The sequence below is a fragment of the Hemicordylus capensis genome, chromosome 2, assembly GCF_027244095.1.
Source record: "Hemicordylus capensis ecotype Gifberg chromosome 2, rHemCap1.1.pri, whole genome shotgun sequence".
In the NCBI taxonomy this organism is placed as follows: Eukaryota; Metazoa; Chordata; class Lepidosauria; order Squamata; family Cordylidae; genus Hemicordylus; species Hemicordylus capensis.
This window is the reverse complement of record NC_069658.1, coordinates 74,212,760-74,229,171: the sequence shown is the minus strand read 5'-3', so window position 1 is coordinate 74,229,171 and position 16,412 is coordinate 74,212,760. Positions and strand designations below refer to the sequence as shown.

Sequence of the window (16,412 nt, the reverse complement as noted above, 5' to 3'; positions counted from 1 at the left end):
AGTAGATCAGGGTCCAGAGGGAGGTGGCAACAGCTGCTCCCCGTCAGTCTGAGTAGCGACGCAAATCACGGTTGGCAAGGCCACCACAGTGCCACCAAAATAGCTCGTGCATTGTCCTGTATGAGTTTGCTCACTACTCTGTTGATCAGGGGTTGAAGGGGGAACATGTAAAGAAGGGTTTTCCCCAAGCGGTGCTGAAAGGCATCCCCCAGGGACATCCATGTCCAATGCCCGCTCTGGAACAATATTGCAGAAATTTCTTGATTGTTGTCAAAGCAAATACATCCACCTGAGGAACTCCCCATCTTTTCATCAGGTGGTCTAGGCATGACTGTTTCAGCTCCCATTCGTGATGTTTTTGGTTTCCAAAAGTCCTGCTGAGGTTGTCCGCCAAGATGTTTTGCAGTCCCTTGATGTGGAGAGCAACTAGGAAGACATTCTTGGATATGCATCAAGTTCACAACTGGGTGCTTAGAGCACATAGGGAGAGTGACACTGTGCCGCCTTGTTGCTTTACATAGGCGATCACCGTAGTACTGTCCATTAATAACTGCACAACCATGCCTTGAAGGGAGCGAAAGACTTGAGCACCAGGTAAGCTGCCATGAATTCTAAGAAAATGATGTGCATATGTCGTTGTACTATCCACAGACCTTGTACTCGATGGGTCCCGCAATGGGCTCCCCAACCCAAGAGGGAGGTATCCGTCGTGACACACAGCATCGGAGTTGGGGAATCGAAGGCAACGCTCACTTTATGTGTCAACGCCGACAGAGGAATGAACGGTCCAGAGGACGTTATAGCAGGTGACGGCATCAATAGGTTTGATTATGGTAGCAGTGGTCGATATAGGACCGTTGACAGCGAAGGGGTTCTCGATCTCAATGAGTCAGTTGACTTCGACTCATGTTTTTTGGAGGCGATGAATCGCTATCCAATGTAAAACAATGTTGTTTATGCTTCTTATGCCTGGGGTCCGCGGACCTGGGCTTCTTGAAGACAGTATCTTTGAGATTATCCCACAGGGTTTGAGACTGTGCATGCACAGACCCTGGGGCAGACACCAAGAAGGGGGCCGTCATCAGTGTCGATCCCGAGATCGATGTTGATTCTGGCCTCTGTGTCGGTGGACGCAGCGTGTCTCCATACAGTGCTGCCCTGAGGTGCAACGAGCAATTCTTTAATGTCTGCTTCAAAAAGGAACTACAAATCTTACAAGAAGCTGGAACATGCTGCTCCCCCAAGCAGAGTTCATGTTCATCAGTCGAGGGTAGTTTAGCCCTACACGGAGAGCAACATTTAAATTTTGTCTTTTTCCTCTCAGCCATGATGTTTCCGACAGCAAAGCCATGGAAGGATAGTCGCCAAGTTCAAGTCCAAAATCCTAAGAATAGTCAACTCACAGTCCAAAATCTAGTACACTGAAATCTATCCGAAGTGATCGTAATAATCAAGTCCAAACGACAAAAAGACGAAGAATAGTCAAATCACTGTCCAAAATCCAAAACACTAGAAATCTGTCCGAAGTAATGCTTTCTCTTCTAAAAACTGAGGAGCAATGAACCAGGTCTCAACACATCAGCAGTAGAAAAGAAACCGAGACAAAATGGCACCCGACTACCGAGAAAAGGAAGACATGGAGCACGTGCATGGAAGGGAGGGGCACCAAAGAGGAGCTAGTTAATCCATCCGAGAGGTCCCTGCACCAGCGCCGTAACCCACTCATCATTTCCAGATCAGTTTGTAATCATGATTACCTTACTTTGCATTGGCTATCAGGGAACGTCTGGAAATGTTTAATCTGGCACAATCTCGGGCAAGCTTTATAAACTTCCCAAATTTTGTTAATTCAAAGCTGCATGGAGAACACTGGGTTCTAGGCATGATTGAGATCCTTTCCAGCATTAAAAGCTTACTTTGTGGGAGAAACCCCGTTTGAAGATTGCTTGTAAATCTTTTTATTGGGCTAACTGGGCCTCCCACAAAATCATTCCACTATATCAATTGATCTCTTCTGAATTCATTTTAAAATCTTTTGATACGTTGAGAGCCGATTTTGATTTCTCTTTAAATGCTAGCTGGCAGTTTTTTCAGCTAAAACATTTACTATCGCAGAGTTTTGGTCCTGATGTGATTTCAGCTTTTGGAATTCAATTTCTATTATTAGACCTGGAACATCTATTAGATGCAACTACGCCAGTAACCTTGTTCTATCGGAAGCTTAAATATATTGATATTGATTATATCAGAGCTCTTTGGAAGAAAGATCTTAAATACCCTATCCTATTAAACCAATGGCAGGTTGCTTAAAAAGCAATGAAACATGCCTCTTTGGTTCTCAAAAATTTATTTATTTAACATATTTCTATACCGCCCCAAACTTGCATCTCTGGGTGGATTACAATTAAAATCATTTAAGTATCAAAATCATTAACTTTAAAATCATTTAAAACCCAACATTAAAAGTATTAAAACTATAAATCTAATTAAAGCCCTGGGTGAACAAATACATCTTCAGTGCCTTTTTAAAAGTTGCCAGAGATGGGGAGGCTCTTATCTCAACCAGCAGTACACTCCAAAGCTCAGGGGCAGCAACAGAGAAGGCCAAACCCGGAGTAGCCACCAGATGAGCCGGTGGCAACTGTAGACATACCTCTCCAGAGGATCTCAATGGGGCCCATGGCGAAGACGATGTTCTCTTAAATACCCAGGGCCTAAACTGTTTATTGGTAATAACCAGCACCTTGTATTCGGCCCGGAAACTTACTGGCAGCCAGTGTAGCTCTTTCAACATCGGAGTAATATCTCTCCAAGATGACGAAGAGACCAATCTAGCCACTATGTTCTGTACCAATTGGTTTCCAGACTATGTACAAAAGCAGCCCCACATAGAGTGCATTGCAAAAGTCCACTCTGGAGATTACCAGCATATGTACCACCGTTCTGAAGTAGTTCATCTCAAGAAATGGACTCAACTGGCATATTAGCTGAAGCTGATAGAAAGCACCTCTGCCCACTGCCTCATCTTGGGACACCAGGGAGAGGTTCAGCTCCAGAAGCACCCCCAGACCATGCATCTGATCCTTCTTGGGGAGCATGACCCCATCCAGAACTGACAGATCAAGATAGTATCCTGAGTTCCAACCCCTCACAACAAGTATCTCCGTCTTATCTGGATTCAGCCTCAGTTTGTTATCCTTCATCCAGCCCACCACTGCCTTCAGGCGTGCATTTAGGGAGATTGTTTCTTCTCCTGATGATGTTGACATGGAGATATATTATGCTGATGTTTGTAACACTCAAATCTGATAACACCCTACACCAAATCTCCTGATGATCTCCCCCAGTGGCTTCATGTAGATGTTAAACAACATCGGAGACAAATTGGAGCCCTGAGGGACACCATACGAAAGTCCAGATTTTGAAGAACAACAGTCTCCAAAAGACACCATCTGGAATCTGTCTGTGAGGAAGGAGCGGAAGCACTTCAAAGCAGTGCCTCCCTACTCCAATCCCCTGAGACATTCCAGAAGGATACTATGGTCAATGGTATTGAAGGCTGCCGAGAGATGCAAAAGAACAAACAGAGTCACACTCCCTCTGTCAATTCCCAGTTAGAGATCATCCATCAGGCCAACTAAGGCAGTCTCCACCCCACAGCCCACCTGAAAACCAGTTTGAAATGGGTTTAGATAATCAGTTTCCTCCAAGACCGCCTGGAGCTGGGAGGCCACCACCCTCTCAATCACCTTGGCCAGCCATGGAAGGTGAGAGACAGGCCTGTAGTTGATCCCTCTAAGGAATCCAAGGCAGGCTTGTGTCACCAAATGGATTATAATACAGCACTTGAAGGACAAGTTTACTCCTGAACTGCAACTTTGGATAACTGACATGTGTTCCTTGTCAGCATTTAAATTCACACATCCCCCCATAAGTTCTCAGAGACTTATTTTCTGAAAGGGCTGCAAGATATTCTTGTTTGTGCTGCACGTTTAATAGACAAGATTTAGCAGATTAGGGAATCAATTTTACACACCACCTTTTAGCTGGATGTTATCAACAGACTCTATTATGGTGCATTATGAATTATCTGCCCCAGTCTACTTGATTAGGAAAGAGAAGAATGCTTAATAGTGCACCCAGAACCTGGTGCGTGATGTCAGTGTCATCGACCCTTTTGGGAACAGTGACCATAGTGTGATCAAATTCAGCATACATTCGGGGAGAGAATCACCAAGGAAGTCTAATACAGACACTTTGAATTTAAGAAGAGGAAACTTCTCCAAAATGAGGAGTATGGTGAAAAGAAAGCTGAAAGGGAAAATCAGGAGAGTCACTTCGCTCCGGAGTGCATGGAGTTTACTCAAAACCACAATACTAGAAGCCCAGTTAGATTGTATACCCAAAAGGAGGAAAGGTACCACTAAGTCCAGGAGGATGCCAGCATGGCTAACAGGTACTGTCAAGAAAGCCATAAAAGGGAAGAAGACTTCCTTCTGAAATTGGAAGGCCTGCCCAAATGAAGAGAACAGAAAGGAACAAAAACTCTGGCAAAAGAAATGCAAGGTGACAATAAGGGAGGCAAAAAGAGTTTGAGGAACATTTAGCTAAAAGTATCAAGGGGAATAAAAAAAATTCTTTAAATATATCAGAAGCAGGAAACCTGCCAGGGAAGTGGTTGGACCATTAGACAATGAGGGAATGAAAGGGATTATTGAGGATATGGAGGTTGCAGAGAAGCTATATGAGTTATTTGCATCCATCTTCATGGCAGAGGATACTGAACACATACCTGTTCCTGAACCAGGCTTTTCGGGGATGGAGGCTAAAGAACTGGGTCAGATAGAAGTGAGAAGGGATGATGTTCTAAACTGTCTGCAAAAACTAAAAACTAACAAATTACCAGGGCTGGATGGCATCCATCCAAGAGTCCTCAAAGAACTCAAATGTGAAATTGCTGACCTCCTTGCTAAAATATATAACTTATCACTGCAATCAAGCTCTGTACTGGAGGGCTGTTTTAATATAGTAGGGATCTGGCAGAACGTTTCAATGGCGAAACGTTTCGACTTGAAACGGGCTGTTTCAAGTGTTTTGAGCTCTTTAAATAAAGGGCCTGTTTCAAGCTTGGAGCAGAACAACCTGGTTTCAATCAAAAGATTTTGATGTTTCAAGCGCCATTTTGGAGGTCTGTTTTTCCCTTGCTGATTGGTTTTCTGGCACTGGCTTCCGATTAGCTTGCACTCTCCTTGCTTCTTGGTTGGCTCCCCTGCTTACTTGGCAAAGAGGCACCTTTTCAACATGGCGATTCTCTTTATTTAGCAGGGAGAGAATAACTAGCCCTATCCACCCCCAGCACAGTACCTCCAATGACTGTTGGTGGTGTCTATCTTATGTTTCTTTTTAGATTGTGAGCCCTTTGGGGACAGGGATCCATCTTATTTATTTATTATTTCTCTGTGTTAACCGCCCTGAGCCATATTTGGAAGGGCGGTATAGAACTTTGGAAATGTTTACTGAAAAGCAGTATATAAATAGTTGTTGGCTTGTTATAATACAAATAAAGTGTTTTCATGGGCAACTGTGCCCCTTTGGGTGGAGGGACCAATGAGGGAAGGGAGAAAACAAAAGGAGGGAATTTCAACATGTACTCAAAGGGACTGTGAAGCAGAGTGAATCATTAGGAACATAGCAAGCTGCCATATACTGAGTCAGACCATTGGTCTATCTAACTCAGTTTTGTCTTCGTAGACTGGCAGTGGCTTCTCAAGGGTTGCAGGCAGGAATCTCTCTCAGCCCTATCTTGGAGAAGCCAGAGAGGAAACTTGAAACCTTCTGCCCTTCCCAGAGCGGCTCCATATCCTGAAGGGAATATCTTACAGTGCTCACACTTCTAGTCTCCCATTCATATGCCATCAGGGCAGACCCTGCTTAGCTATGGGGACAAGTGATGCTTCCTACCACAAGACCAGCTCTCCTCCCTATACTGTGCCTCTCTTGAAGAAGAGGATACATCAGGAGATGAGGAAGGATCCAAGGAAGGTTTGGTTTTGTGGTTTTCTCAGCACTATGCTGTGCAATTGCTGCTATAACTATCTGGTTTTGCTGGATCTCAGATTGACAATGGCAGAACTTGGGTGCCTTCCTTCCTTGAGTTGTAGTGTGTTTTGAATGTGAGATAGTGCTGTGGCAAGAAATGGACAGTGGCAGGGGTGTGTGTGTATGTATGTGTAAGTAAGTAAAATATTTCTTGGTGTCTGCTGTGACACCATGTCTGACCTTGAGTTCCATGTCTGGCCTTGAGACTAATTTGTGCTACATTCACTGTTCCGTAATCTGCATTGCAAGGTGCACTCAGTCAAAATGTGACTGAAATTACTCTAGTTGAGCTTACGGCTACACTTGCTGCTCAGTAAGGGTGCTGTGGAACCTGTTGCGATGATACGAAGCAGCATAAGGAGCCATAATTGTGTGTGAGAGAGCAACTTATGCCAATGATGTTACTGCAGCATAGACACTGTGGCTGGCTGTGGATTCTGGGTCAGTGATTCTTTCCTGGCCATTTTTGGACTGTGTTTGAAGAGTGTCTTCTGTGTTGGGAGGGATAGATTCCCTTTAATGCATGCTTCCATAATGTTTTTCAAAGTAGGGTTGCAAAATGCATTGCAGGTTGCAATGCAAAATTTGTGTGCAGTGCACTTTGTGACTGCAGCTTGTTCCAGCCATAGGGAACAATGGGGAAACTCGAAACACTACATTGTTCGCCATGGGTAGCTCCTAAGGACACCAAAGTGGGTTGTGGGTCAAGCATGCTACGAGCTACCTACCATTCAATCCACAAAAGAAATGTGCAAGTGGACAATTTTTAACAAATATTTAACCTTCCCCCAAATCTCCATAGGATCAGAACGTCCCCTAGGAGCTACCCATGGGGAACAATGGGGTGTATAGAATTTCCCCATTGTTCTCTATGGCCGAAACACTAGAAACGTTTTGAGTTGTTCGTCAAAACAGCCAGCTCAACTGCTGTTTCCGATGAAATGTTTTGGCTGCTTGCTTTTCATTTCAAGCTCGAAACAATGCAAAATCCATTTTGTGCACATCCCTACAAAGCAGATACTCTACCACTGAGCTACGGCCCCATTCTCCTGTAGAAAGAATCAATCATTTTTGTCAATTGACTAACTGATTAATCAAAGAAGAACTCTATAATCAAGTGCAGGGGTCAAGATATGTTGGCTTAGTTCACCAGCCAAACAAAATATTTTATTCATTAGCTAGTTCCTTGAGCTAATTTGATAGATATATTGATAAAGGCAGAACTTGGGTGCCTTCCTTCCTTGAGTTCAGGTTTGTTTTGTTTGTGAGATAGGGTGTGGCAAAAATGGGACAGTGGCAGAGGGGTGTGTGTGTTTTCTTGGTGACTGCTGTGATGAGCTCCATGTCTAACCTTGAGACTATCTTCTGCTTCAGTCACTGCTCTGGTCTACTCTGCAATCTGCATTGCAAGGTGTACTGCCCATCTCTCACAACTTTTTAAAAGTCTCTAAAGACTTATTTTGTCACCCAAGCTTTTTAACTGAACTGTGGTTTTAAAGTTTTTTTTAAAAAAACCTGTTTTGTGTTGTAAACCGCTCAGAGGGGGACATTTGGGGTGGTATTATTATTATTTTTACATTTATGTCCCGCTCTTCCTCCAAGGAGCCAAGAGCAGTGTACTACATGCTTGAGTTTCTCTTTCACAACAACCCTGTGAAGTAGGTTAGGCTGAGAGAAAAGTGACTGAGAGAAGTATGCAGATTTGAAAAATAAATAAAATATATATAATATGTCAATGCTAAATGGGGATGATGGGAGCTGTAGTCCAGGAACAGCTGGGGGACCTAAGTTATGAAGCCCTAGAGCCTCTAAGTTATGAAGCCTCTAGAAGAAGAGTTTCCCCTCCAATTACATTTTACACAAGGAATCTGACAGATTGCATACTACAAACCAGCAAAAAAGTTAAAATTAAAAATGTGTTAATTTACACAGAACTCTTCATCAATATGAATAGAAAAATAGATTATTAATTATAGATACACATATATTTAGGACTTGTTGGTATACATGGCCACACACCAACAAGTAGTTCAAACAATCCAAGTTTTGAATATTTCTTTTATTCTCTGGAACAGAGAACAAAATGATCTACAGATGCTATTACCTTGAGCTGCACAGGTTCCAGGAAGCATTACTACAGAAGGCTCATAATCAGCTGGAAGTGGACGCAAAGAAACAAGAGAATACAACGAACGGTTAGACCTGAAAAACCAAGAGCAATAGTAGTTTTAGTTAATAGAAAAAAGTACTCTATATTTCCCCTTGCTATTGGTAAGAACTGGGAATGAAAGTTTTAGAACTGATGCAAGTCAACTATGGAAGCAGGTATAAGGATATGGATTGGGATCCAAAAACAATTTGCTCCCATGCTCCCAGTGGGGTGTCGGACTTGCTTCTTGAGTAGCAGTTTTCCCCCTGCCCCATGGAATACTGCTTCTGAAGATCAAAAGAGTTTCAAGGGTAGCTTTTGACATGAGGCTGCTATTCAAAGGGGGGAAATAAAGCAAAATGCTCTACTGAGCTCACTTTAAGGTGCTCTCAGTTCCTGGCTTTCCTACAGTAAGAGGTTCAACTGCAACCAATGGAACTTACTTCCAGGCAAATATATTCAGTATTTAGGTGTAACAGGAAGAATGTTTTTAAAAACTCAGTAGAAAAATATTAAATTAAAAGGAATTCTTCAAAAGGGCAGGATTTTCTTCAGGAATATGCCATGGAAAAATCCATTTTTAAGTAGTTGAAGGTCTTGTGTATTGAAGCTATGCATATAAAATGGACATGTTCTTAAGACATCGGTGAACTCACCATAAGTAAATTCCAAGATCATCCACATGGGAGGTGGCTAGAAAATCTCCAGTAGGAGACATCGTAATGCTTACTGCTGATGAATCTAATAGGAAACAGTCTACAAGGCTGAAAAGAGGAAAAAAACACCCATCATTTTCACATAACCTGTAAGAATGTGGTGTATTCTTTAGTACAACATTGGCATAGTATCCAAGAGCAGAAGCACCTTTTAAAAGTGGTGATTCTCTTTATTTAGCAGGGGGAGAGCAACTGGCCCTATCCACCCCCAGGACAGTGACTGTTGCTGGTGTCTATCTTATGTTTCTTTTTAGATTGTGAGCCTTTTGGGGAGAGGGACTCTTATTTATTTGCTTGTTTGTTCCTGCTTTGGGAACTTTTGTTGAAAAGTAGTATATAAATATTCATATTTGTATAATAAGTAGGGATGTACAGAATGTCTCGAGCTCAAAACATTTTGACTTGAAACGGGCCAATTTCAAGTGTTTCGAGCTTGAAACAGAACACCTTTCAAATGAATGGCCTGTTTGGAGCTCAAATCCCATTCCAAGTTAAAATGTTTCAAGTGTTCCGAGCGCCATTTGGGAGGCCTGTTTTTCCCTTGCTGACTGGTTTGGGCACTGGTTTCCGAATGGCTTGTGACCTCCTTGTTTCTTGGTTGGCTTGTTATCATACAAATCAACTTCAAATGTTGTGAGCTCATTCCATCAGAACAATCAGCTTGACTGGCAAAATCCCGTTCCATTCACATCCCCAGTATTTTGCAAAATGCGCAAGACAGTCTGTTAAATGACCCCTGCTAACTTGGCAAAGAGGCACTTTTTAGCGTGGTGATTCTCTTTATTTAACAGTGGGAGAGTAACTGCCCCTATCCACCCCCAGCACAGTACATCCAGTGGCTGTTGCTGGTGTCTATCTTGTGTTTCTTTTTGGATTGTGAGCCCTTTGGGGACAGGGATCCATCTTATTTACGTATTATTTCTCTGTGTTAACCGCCCTGAGCCATATTTGGAAGGGCGGTATAGAAATCGAATAAATAATAATAAATAATAATTAAATGCTTTTAATGGGAAATGTGTAGGCTCTGCCACCAGGCCCAATTTTATTCTCTCCTTTTTTTTAGCTTTTCCTTCCAGCTTAGTGAAGAGTTCTGGAAAACTTAAAAGTTTCTCATAACTCTATGTCATTTTGGTTGGTTCTAATCAGGGTATTACCAGATTGTGTCTTTTTAAACGAACTGCAAATTGTGAGAGATGCAGTAAATCACATAAATTTTAAAGACACAAATGGGATTATCCATTGGATAAAGAAATTATTTTTAACAGCTCACACAGAATCAGTAAGACTGAAGTAAGTCTATTCAAATCCAGTCTCCTAAAGAAAGATAGAGGACAACAAATTGCAGACTGCATATAAAATTGCAACAACAAATTGCAGACTGCATTCAAAGGCTGCAAAAGAAACTAAGCTCTAAAGAATTTACTTTAGGTTATCAAAACTAAAGTTGATAAATTAATGAACTGTTTTTTCATGAAAGGAAAAGAACACCCTCATATACACATACTATTAAGCAGAGCTATCACACAGTGATGATCTCCTGAAAGGGATAGGCTGACTCTACCAACTATAGGCATCACTTCCCCTCCATCCTGGTGAAGCAGGACCAGGATGTCCCAGCCCACAGATGATCAGAAATGTGACAAAATTATTCACTGAGAAAGGCTGAAGCTAAATGCTACTTCCCTGAAACAGATAAAATATTGTCTTGGGGTCACCATTTACCATGACTTCATCTGTTGTTGCAAGCTATATCAGACATTACGCACTCTGCTTTCCATTTCTGAAGTCTATTATCTACAAAATCTATTTAATCCCTCATTATCTCATTGGCATTATTGAGATGCCAAGAAGTATTTCAACACTACATCCCCAACATTGAAGTGAGGCAGACTACATATTAGTGTACATGTGCCTTGGCAGAGGGAATTCAACCCTTCTGCATGAATATGTTTTTGACTGCACTTCAAGGGTACAAAAGAAAAGTTAGTCAGAAAGTTATTGCACAGATCCAAATTAGAAATCAGACAAACATTTTAAACATACTGATAGCACCAACATAACAGAATTTTAGGGTAGTAGATTTCAATTACTACTGCATCTCAGGGCCACATTGACAGTTCTGAAGGGAATGGGACAACTCACCATGGCAAGTTGTCATAGACCCGTTCTGAATAGGCCAGCAACAGGAAGCAAATAAATTTTTGCCTATTTATAAATTGACAGCACTGGTGCACTGCCTTAAACCCATGTGGTCTCAGCTGTTCCCCTTTTATCTACTTGACTTTATACTGAGAATTGCAGAGAGCATCTTTAGTTCAGTTGTAGACTCTGGGGCTCACAACAGCTTTGTCTATGCAGACAGTCTCAATTTTGTCTAGCTACATGAAAACATCATGTGATTAATTGGTCATCAATACAGTCAACAGCAATTCCTTTAATCACAGAGGCACTTTCCCCACTAGAAATGTCTGAGGAACTATGCAATGGAATAATCTCAGTCGGCCCTTCTTGGCCTTAATCTAAAAAGATTGCTAACTTGGTAAGAAATTGAAATTCAGTTTTCGACACTTATGGTATCTTCCAAACTCAGACCTTTCTATATAACAAATCTGATCTGTGGTTTAAGTAAGCTACACAGGAGCCACTTTATCTCCACGAGTTGACGAAACATGGAAGGGGGAGTAGGATTATGCTAAGTGACCATGTCTGACCTTTGCAGGTCAACTGGCCCCACTCCCCTGGTCTCTGCATATTTAGCTGAAGGCAGGAACAGGCTCTCTACCTGAATACAGCTCTAACTGAACAGGATCTGTACTCATGACAGGGAACCCAGATTGTGCATACAGCATTCACAGATGTACAGTTGTACACATACAGAGTCCATTCTCACATCTGGCCGGATGCACAGGTGTCAAGGCCAGCCAGTATGATCCTGCTCCCCATCCTTCTGTGTACAGTTCAGCATAGAGATAAGGTGAGAACAAGGCTTTCTTTATCGTATCAAAGTAGCAGCTCTTCTATAAAGCCAAGATTTACTTACCATGCAGATGGGAGATCCCAGGTCCTAATAGTACAGTCCATCGATGCAGTTATTAGCCAGCGACCGTCGGGACTGAAAGCCTGTAATAAATAATCACTCTTTTAAACTGGGTAATAGGAACACACAAGTTGGTAAATGAACATTATAGTTTTATCATGACTCTTATAAATTTTTATTGTGATAAAGCTGAAAGTTAGAACATCAGTTGTACAGTCTTCCCTCGCCAACCACGAGGGTGCCGTTCCTGGAAACCCTCACGGTTGGTGAATCCGCTGTAGAGAAGACACAGAAAGCAATGAGAAACAAGGGGTTAGGGGAATCGCAGTCGCAAAATGACTGAATAAAACAGTTTGAAATAGAAAAAACCACCCCTAACCCTCAGAAATGGGTACCTCGACCCCCAGAAATCCCCCCCCCAATCGTTTTTTAAACTCGCCAAACTGCGGATACTCAGGTCACGGTTGGTGAGGGAGATCACAATTTCCCAGTCGTAGATACTCAAATCCCTGATTGGGAAACCCACGATAGCAGAGGAACGACTCTATAAGATATAGATCTAGGGGACTGTGCCATAGATGGGTAAAGCTATTCCATTTAGTACACACTAAATTTCACAATAATATATTTAAACGGCAGCACTTTGTAATTTTATTTCAGGAAATAGATTTTGATAAAAAGTCAGGTTTTTCTCTGAGTCAGGATTTTTAACTGGCAAAAATCCTGACAAATGCAGATATTTCACTTCGACTGCCCAAAATGGCAGAGAGCAACAAAGCTTACTACCAAGTAAATGAGTTTAGGATTGAGATGCTAGTCTGTCACTCCTTAGTAGACTAATTACCATAAGGATTCCAGTTTAACAGGAGATGTTCAATATTGGCTATATTTGCAATCCAACACACAGAGGAAAACAACTGTATATTTAGTTCTCTAAGACATACCCGTGGCTAATCCCAGGTGTGGCAGCTCTAGCGAGAGTTCAGAGAGCTGCTGGATAGCCACGGTACAGGCAGGAAGGAAGAAAATGGGCAGGCCAGCTGGCTGACGGAGGGGGATAGCGGCAGGGATGGGAGACGATGGTGGCGGGCGGCTCAGCCTCCCTCTCCGGCCCACCTGCTGGCCAAAAGGCAAGAGTGCCCAGAGGGTGGGGAGGGACAATGGTGGCTGGTGGGTGGGCAGCGCAGCCTCCCTCTCTAGCCCGCCTGTTGGCCAAAAGGCAGGAGCACCCACTAGTCTCCCATTTCAGGCAGTGATTAGATCCCACACCTCTGCTAAACGATTAAAGACCAATGAGTCCATATACCAGTTCATACATTAGTTTTTGCACAAGTATTATCAAAGTGCAAGATCTAACATAGTGGAAATGCACCCTGAGAGTACATAAACACAATCTATTACTTACAGTTTATAGATACAGACTTACCATATCATTTATCTGGCCTTGGTGTCCTGAAAATCTCCTCACAATTTTCCTTGTTTCTATATCCAGAACTGTAATGCCAAAGTCATCTGTTGCAATTCCCAGAATACCACTGGCAAAGTTCAGTAGATTATGGATTAACCGAAAATAAAAAGGGGCAAAAATGTAACAGGTTGCATCCTAGGTAGCACAAGCACAATGGCACGCATAAAATCTTCCCCACCCTCTTCTCCCTAGCACAACTCCCTGAAAAGCTGCAGCTAGGGCTTAGGGGACCAGTGTTACCTCTAATTCCACCCCCCCACCCATTTCTGCGCAAAATGATATTTGTTGTGGGGGGCAGTATCAAGGCAGTGTTTGTGCATGTGCATTTAGAGTGGGGCCTTCCTGATTCAACCTGAGCGAGATCTAAAATTAAACAGAGTGGACATCAAAAAACGTGCACATGTACATGCCTCAAGAGGGAACACTGTAGGGGACCCTCAAGAACAGCACGAGACATGGCACGTGGGGCTGCAATGGGAGGGCAAAGCTCCTAAAAACAAGGCACCTTTTGCAAATGAAGCTCTGCAAGCAGAAGGTATATGTTTAGATTATTCTTGTTAGGTCCTGTAGCAGTGGTTGTAGATTCTTTTCAATCTTGTTGTTCTGCACAGGACAATGACAATAAAGATTTATCTATCTATCTATCTAGAAGTGCTTAAGCCCTGAATTCCTCCCTTCCATGGCAGATTCCCATGCTGTTCTGAAGGGTAATCCTCACAAATGACCTTCATGAGCAGCTTTGTCCTGGATAGGATTTTAACAGGTAAATAGATCTTAGACTTGTGGTTTAAAACTGTTTTAAGGTTTTAATTCATTTTATGCTGCTGTAAACCGCCCAGAGAAAAAAGTTTGGGGCAGTGTACTAATTAATTTAATTTAACTTAATTTAATTTAATGAATTTTCATTAAGGAGAAAGAGCCAGAGGCTGGAGGCAATGAGGATGCAAGGATGACAGTTTGGGCAAAATTAGCAGCAGAATGTGATTTAACACAACACACTTTGGGAGTCTTACCTGTCTCTGTGAAGCAAGATTTTACTTGGAGAAGAAGAAAGGTTAGTAGAATGAACAAGTTCCATAGTCTTGAATTTCCAGAATTTGATCAATCCTTCACTTCCCACTGTGATTGTAAACTGATTTAATCCATCCACTGCTACTCCTCTTATGGAACCTTCATGGGCTTTGTTACCAAGAAAAACAGTGAATTAACATTCAGCCTTTCCTCCTATGTTCCAAAGTTTTACAGGCATTATATGAAAGAATAGGTTTAGCTCTATGTCTTCCAAGTGTCTTAAGATAGACCCATCACAGTTCACAAAACATTCTTCAAGAAGAAGTAGATGCCAGAGCACAGCTGATTTGAAATTACTACCCATCATCTTTTTCTTCTAATTAGGTACATGGTGTGCACCATGGAGTTGGGATTAAGAGTCTATAAAACCTCCTTCCTCACTCATGGCAATACCATCCCACTACGTACTGCAAAGGTATGTACACCAAAGGTATGTACACCATGCAAAGGGATGTACAGCCATATAATGAGACCTTGGGTTGGGTTAGGGAGGTATAAAAATGTGCTAAATAAATAAATAATAAATAAATAATACCAATTGTACAATGAATACAACATATGGGCTTATGCAGAGGGGTATGAAAGCTAAGGCTTGGTCCCATGCCCCACTGTATGCATAATCTCTACTCGCCATTTGGGTAACGGCAAAACTTTATGAGAATGCAGCATCTAGTACACCAGCTTCCAGAGATAAAACAATTTAGTTCAGCTTCTATACACCATTTTGGAAGAGAACAAAATACTGAAGTTATTGTTAGAGTACATTTCTTAAGCCAAAAGATGTTCACCTTTTTCTTTGCCATAACGTCCTCTGTGAATGCCAGACTGCATGTTGTATACATCCACATGTCCTGTTGTAAGACCAATGACAGCAAAGTTTCCACAAGAAGTGATATCTACTGCCTTTCAGGAAAAAACGGAAAATATATAAGTTATAAAAAGCTAAAGTAAGGTAAAGTATGCTGTCAAGTTGATTTCGACTCCTGGAGCCCACAGAACCCTGTGATTTTCTTTTGTAGAATACAGGAGGGGTTTAGCTTGCCTCCTCCTGTGCAATATGAGATGATGCCTTTCAGCATCTTTTTATATCGCTGCTGCCCAATATAGTACCAGTGAGGATTCGAACTGGCAACCTTCTGCTTGTTTGTCAAGCATTTCCCTGCTGTGCCACTTAAGGTGACATAGTAAAATTAACAGAGCAATTATTTTTATAGAAGATATTTGAAAATTTCCAGTAGAAATTTCCCACATCTTTAAATGACACTAACACAAAGGAAAAAGCTTAATATGTATTTTCCCATTTGAAGAAGAGATTTAGAGCACAAAAGTTTACTTCTCCAGACATAAAAATCTCCTTCACAATATTATGACTCGCAAATGATGGCTTCCAATGTGTTTAGATGGTTGTTATTCAGCTCAAATGGATTCAAATGCATCATTTAAATGCATTAAATGATGCATTTAAGAACTTCAGATAGATGAGCTTTGGAACATCAAAATTGCAACATATCATGTAAAACAGCATTATAAGTAAATGCTACTTTTTACTTGGTGAGCTGAGAATTTTGTTGGATTTTTGCTTTTAATATATATTCTCCCAAATTATGACTATCAGTAGACTTTATATGATTTGTAACAAAAACATGACTACAACTACCAATTCAAGAGAGAGAAAATCCTTACTATTGCATATACACCAAGAGGTTTATTTTTGCTGAAGTCCTTCGGTTTCAGTTTATGGGTTCCCATAGAAGTTTTCTGATAATTCCAGGTAGTACAGGTTACGTAGCCTTGATGGCAAGCAATGATTCCATCCCAGTCACTTTGACGGGCTATCTCTGTAACATAATCAAAACTCATGAAATGCAAAAC

At 41.7% G+C, this 16,412-nt stretch overlaps 1 protein-coding gene across 2 annotated transcripts in view; it reads right to left on the bottom strand.

The window, feature by feature from the left end:
- WDR36 (WD repeat domain 36) overlaps positions 1–16,412 on the bottom strand; it is an 82,865-nt gene that overhangs the window by 24,685 nt on the left and 41,768 nt on the right. For both annotated transcript variants that reach the window (XM_053294756.1, XM_053294758.1), the window contains exons 12-18: positions 16,224–16,378; positions 15,329–15,443; positions 14,483–14,648; positions 13,428–13,536; positions 12,005–12,084; positions 8,905–9,012; positions 8,204–8,301 (exon numbers count right to left, since the gene is read on the bottom strand). In XM_053294756.1, the coding sequence (XP_053150731.1) occupies positions 8,204–8,301; positions 8,905–9,012; positions 12,005–12,084; positions 13,428–13,536; positions 14,483–14,648; positions 15,329–15,443; positions 16,224–16,378 (831 nt within the window). The remainder of the gene's footprint in view (positions 1–8,203; positions 8,302–8,904; positions 9,013–12,004; positions 12,085–13,427; positions 13,537–14,482; positions 14,649–15,328; positions 15,444–16,223; positions 16,379–16,412) is intronic.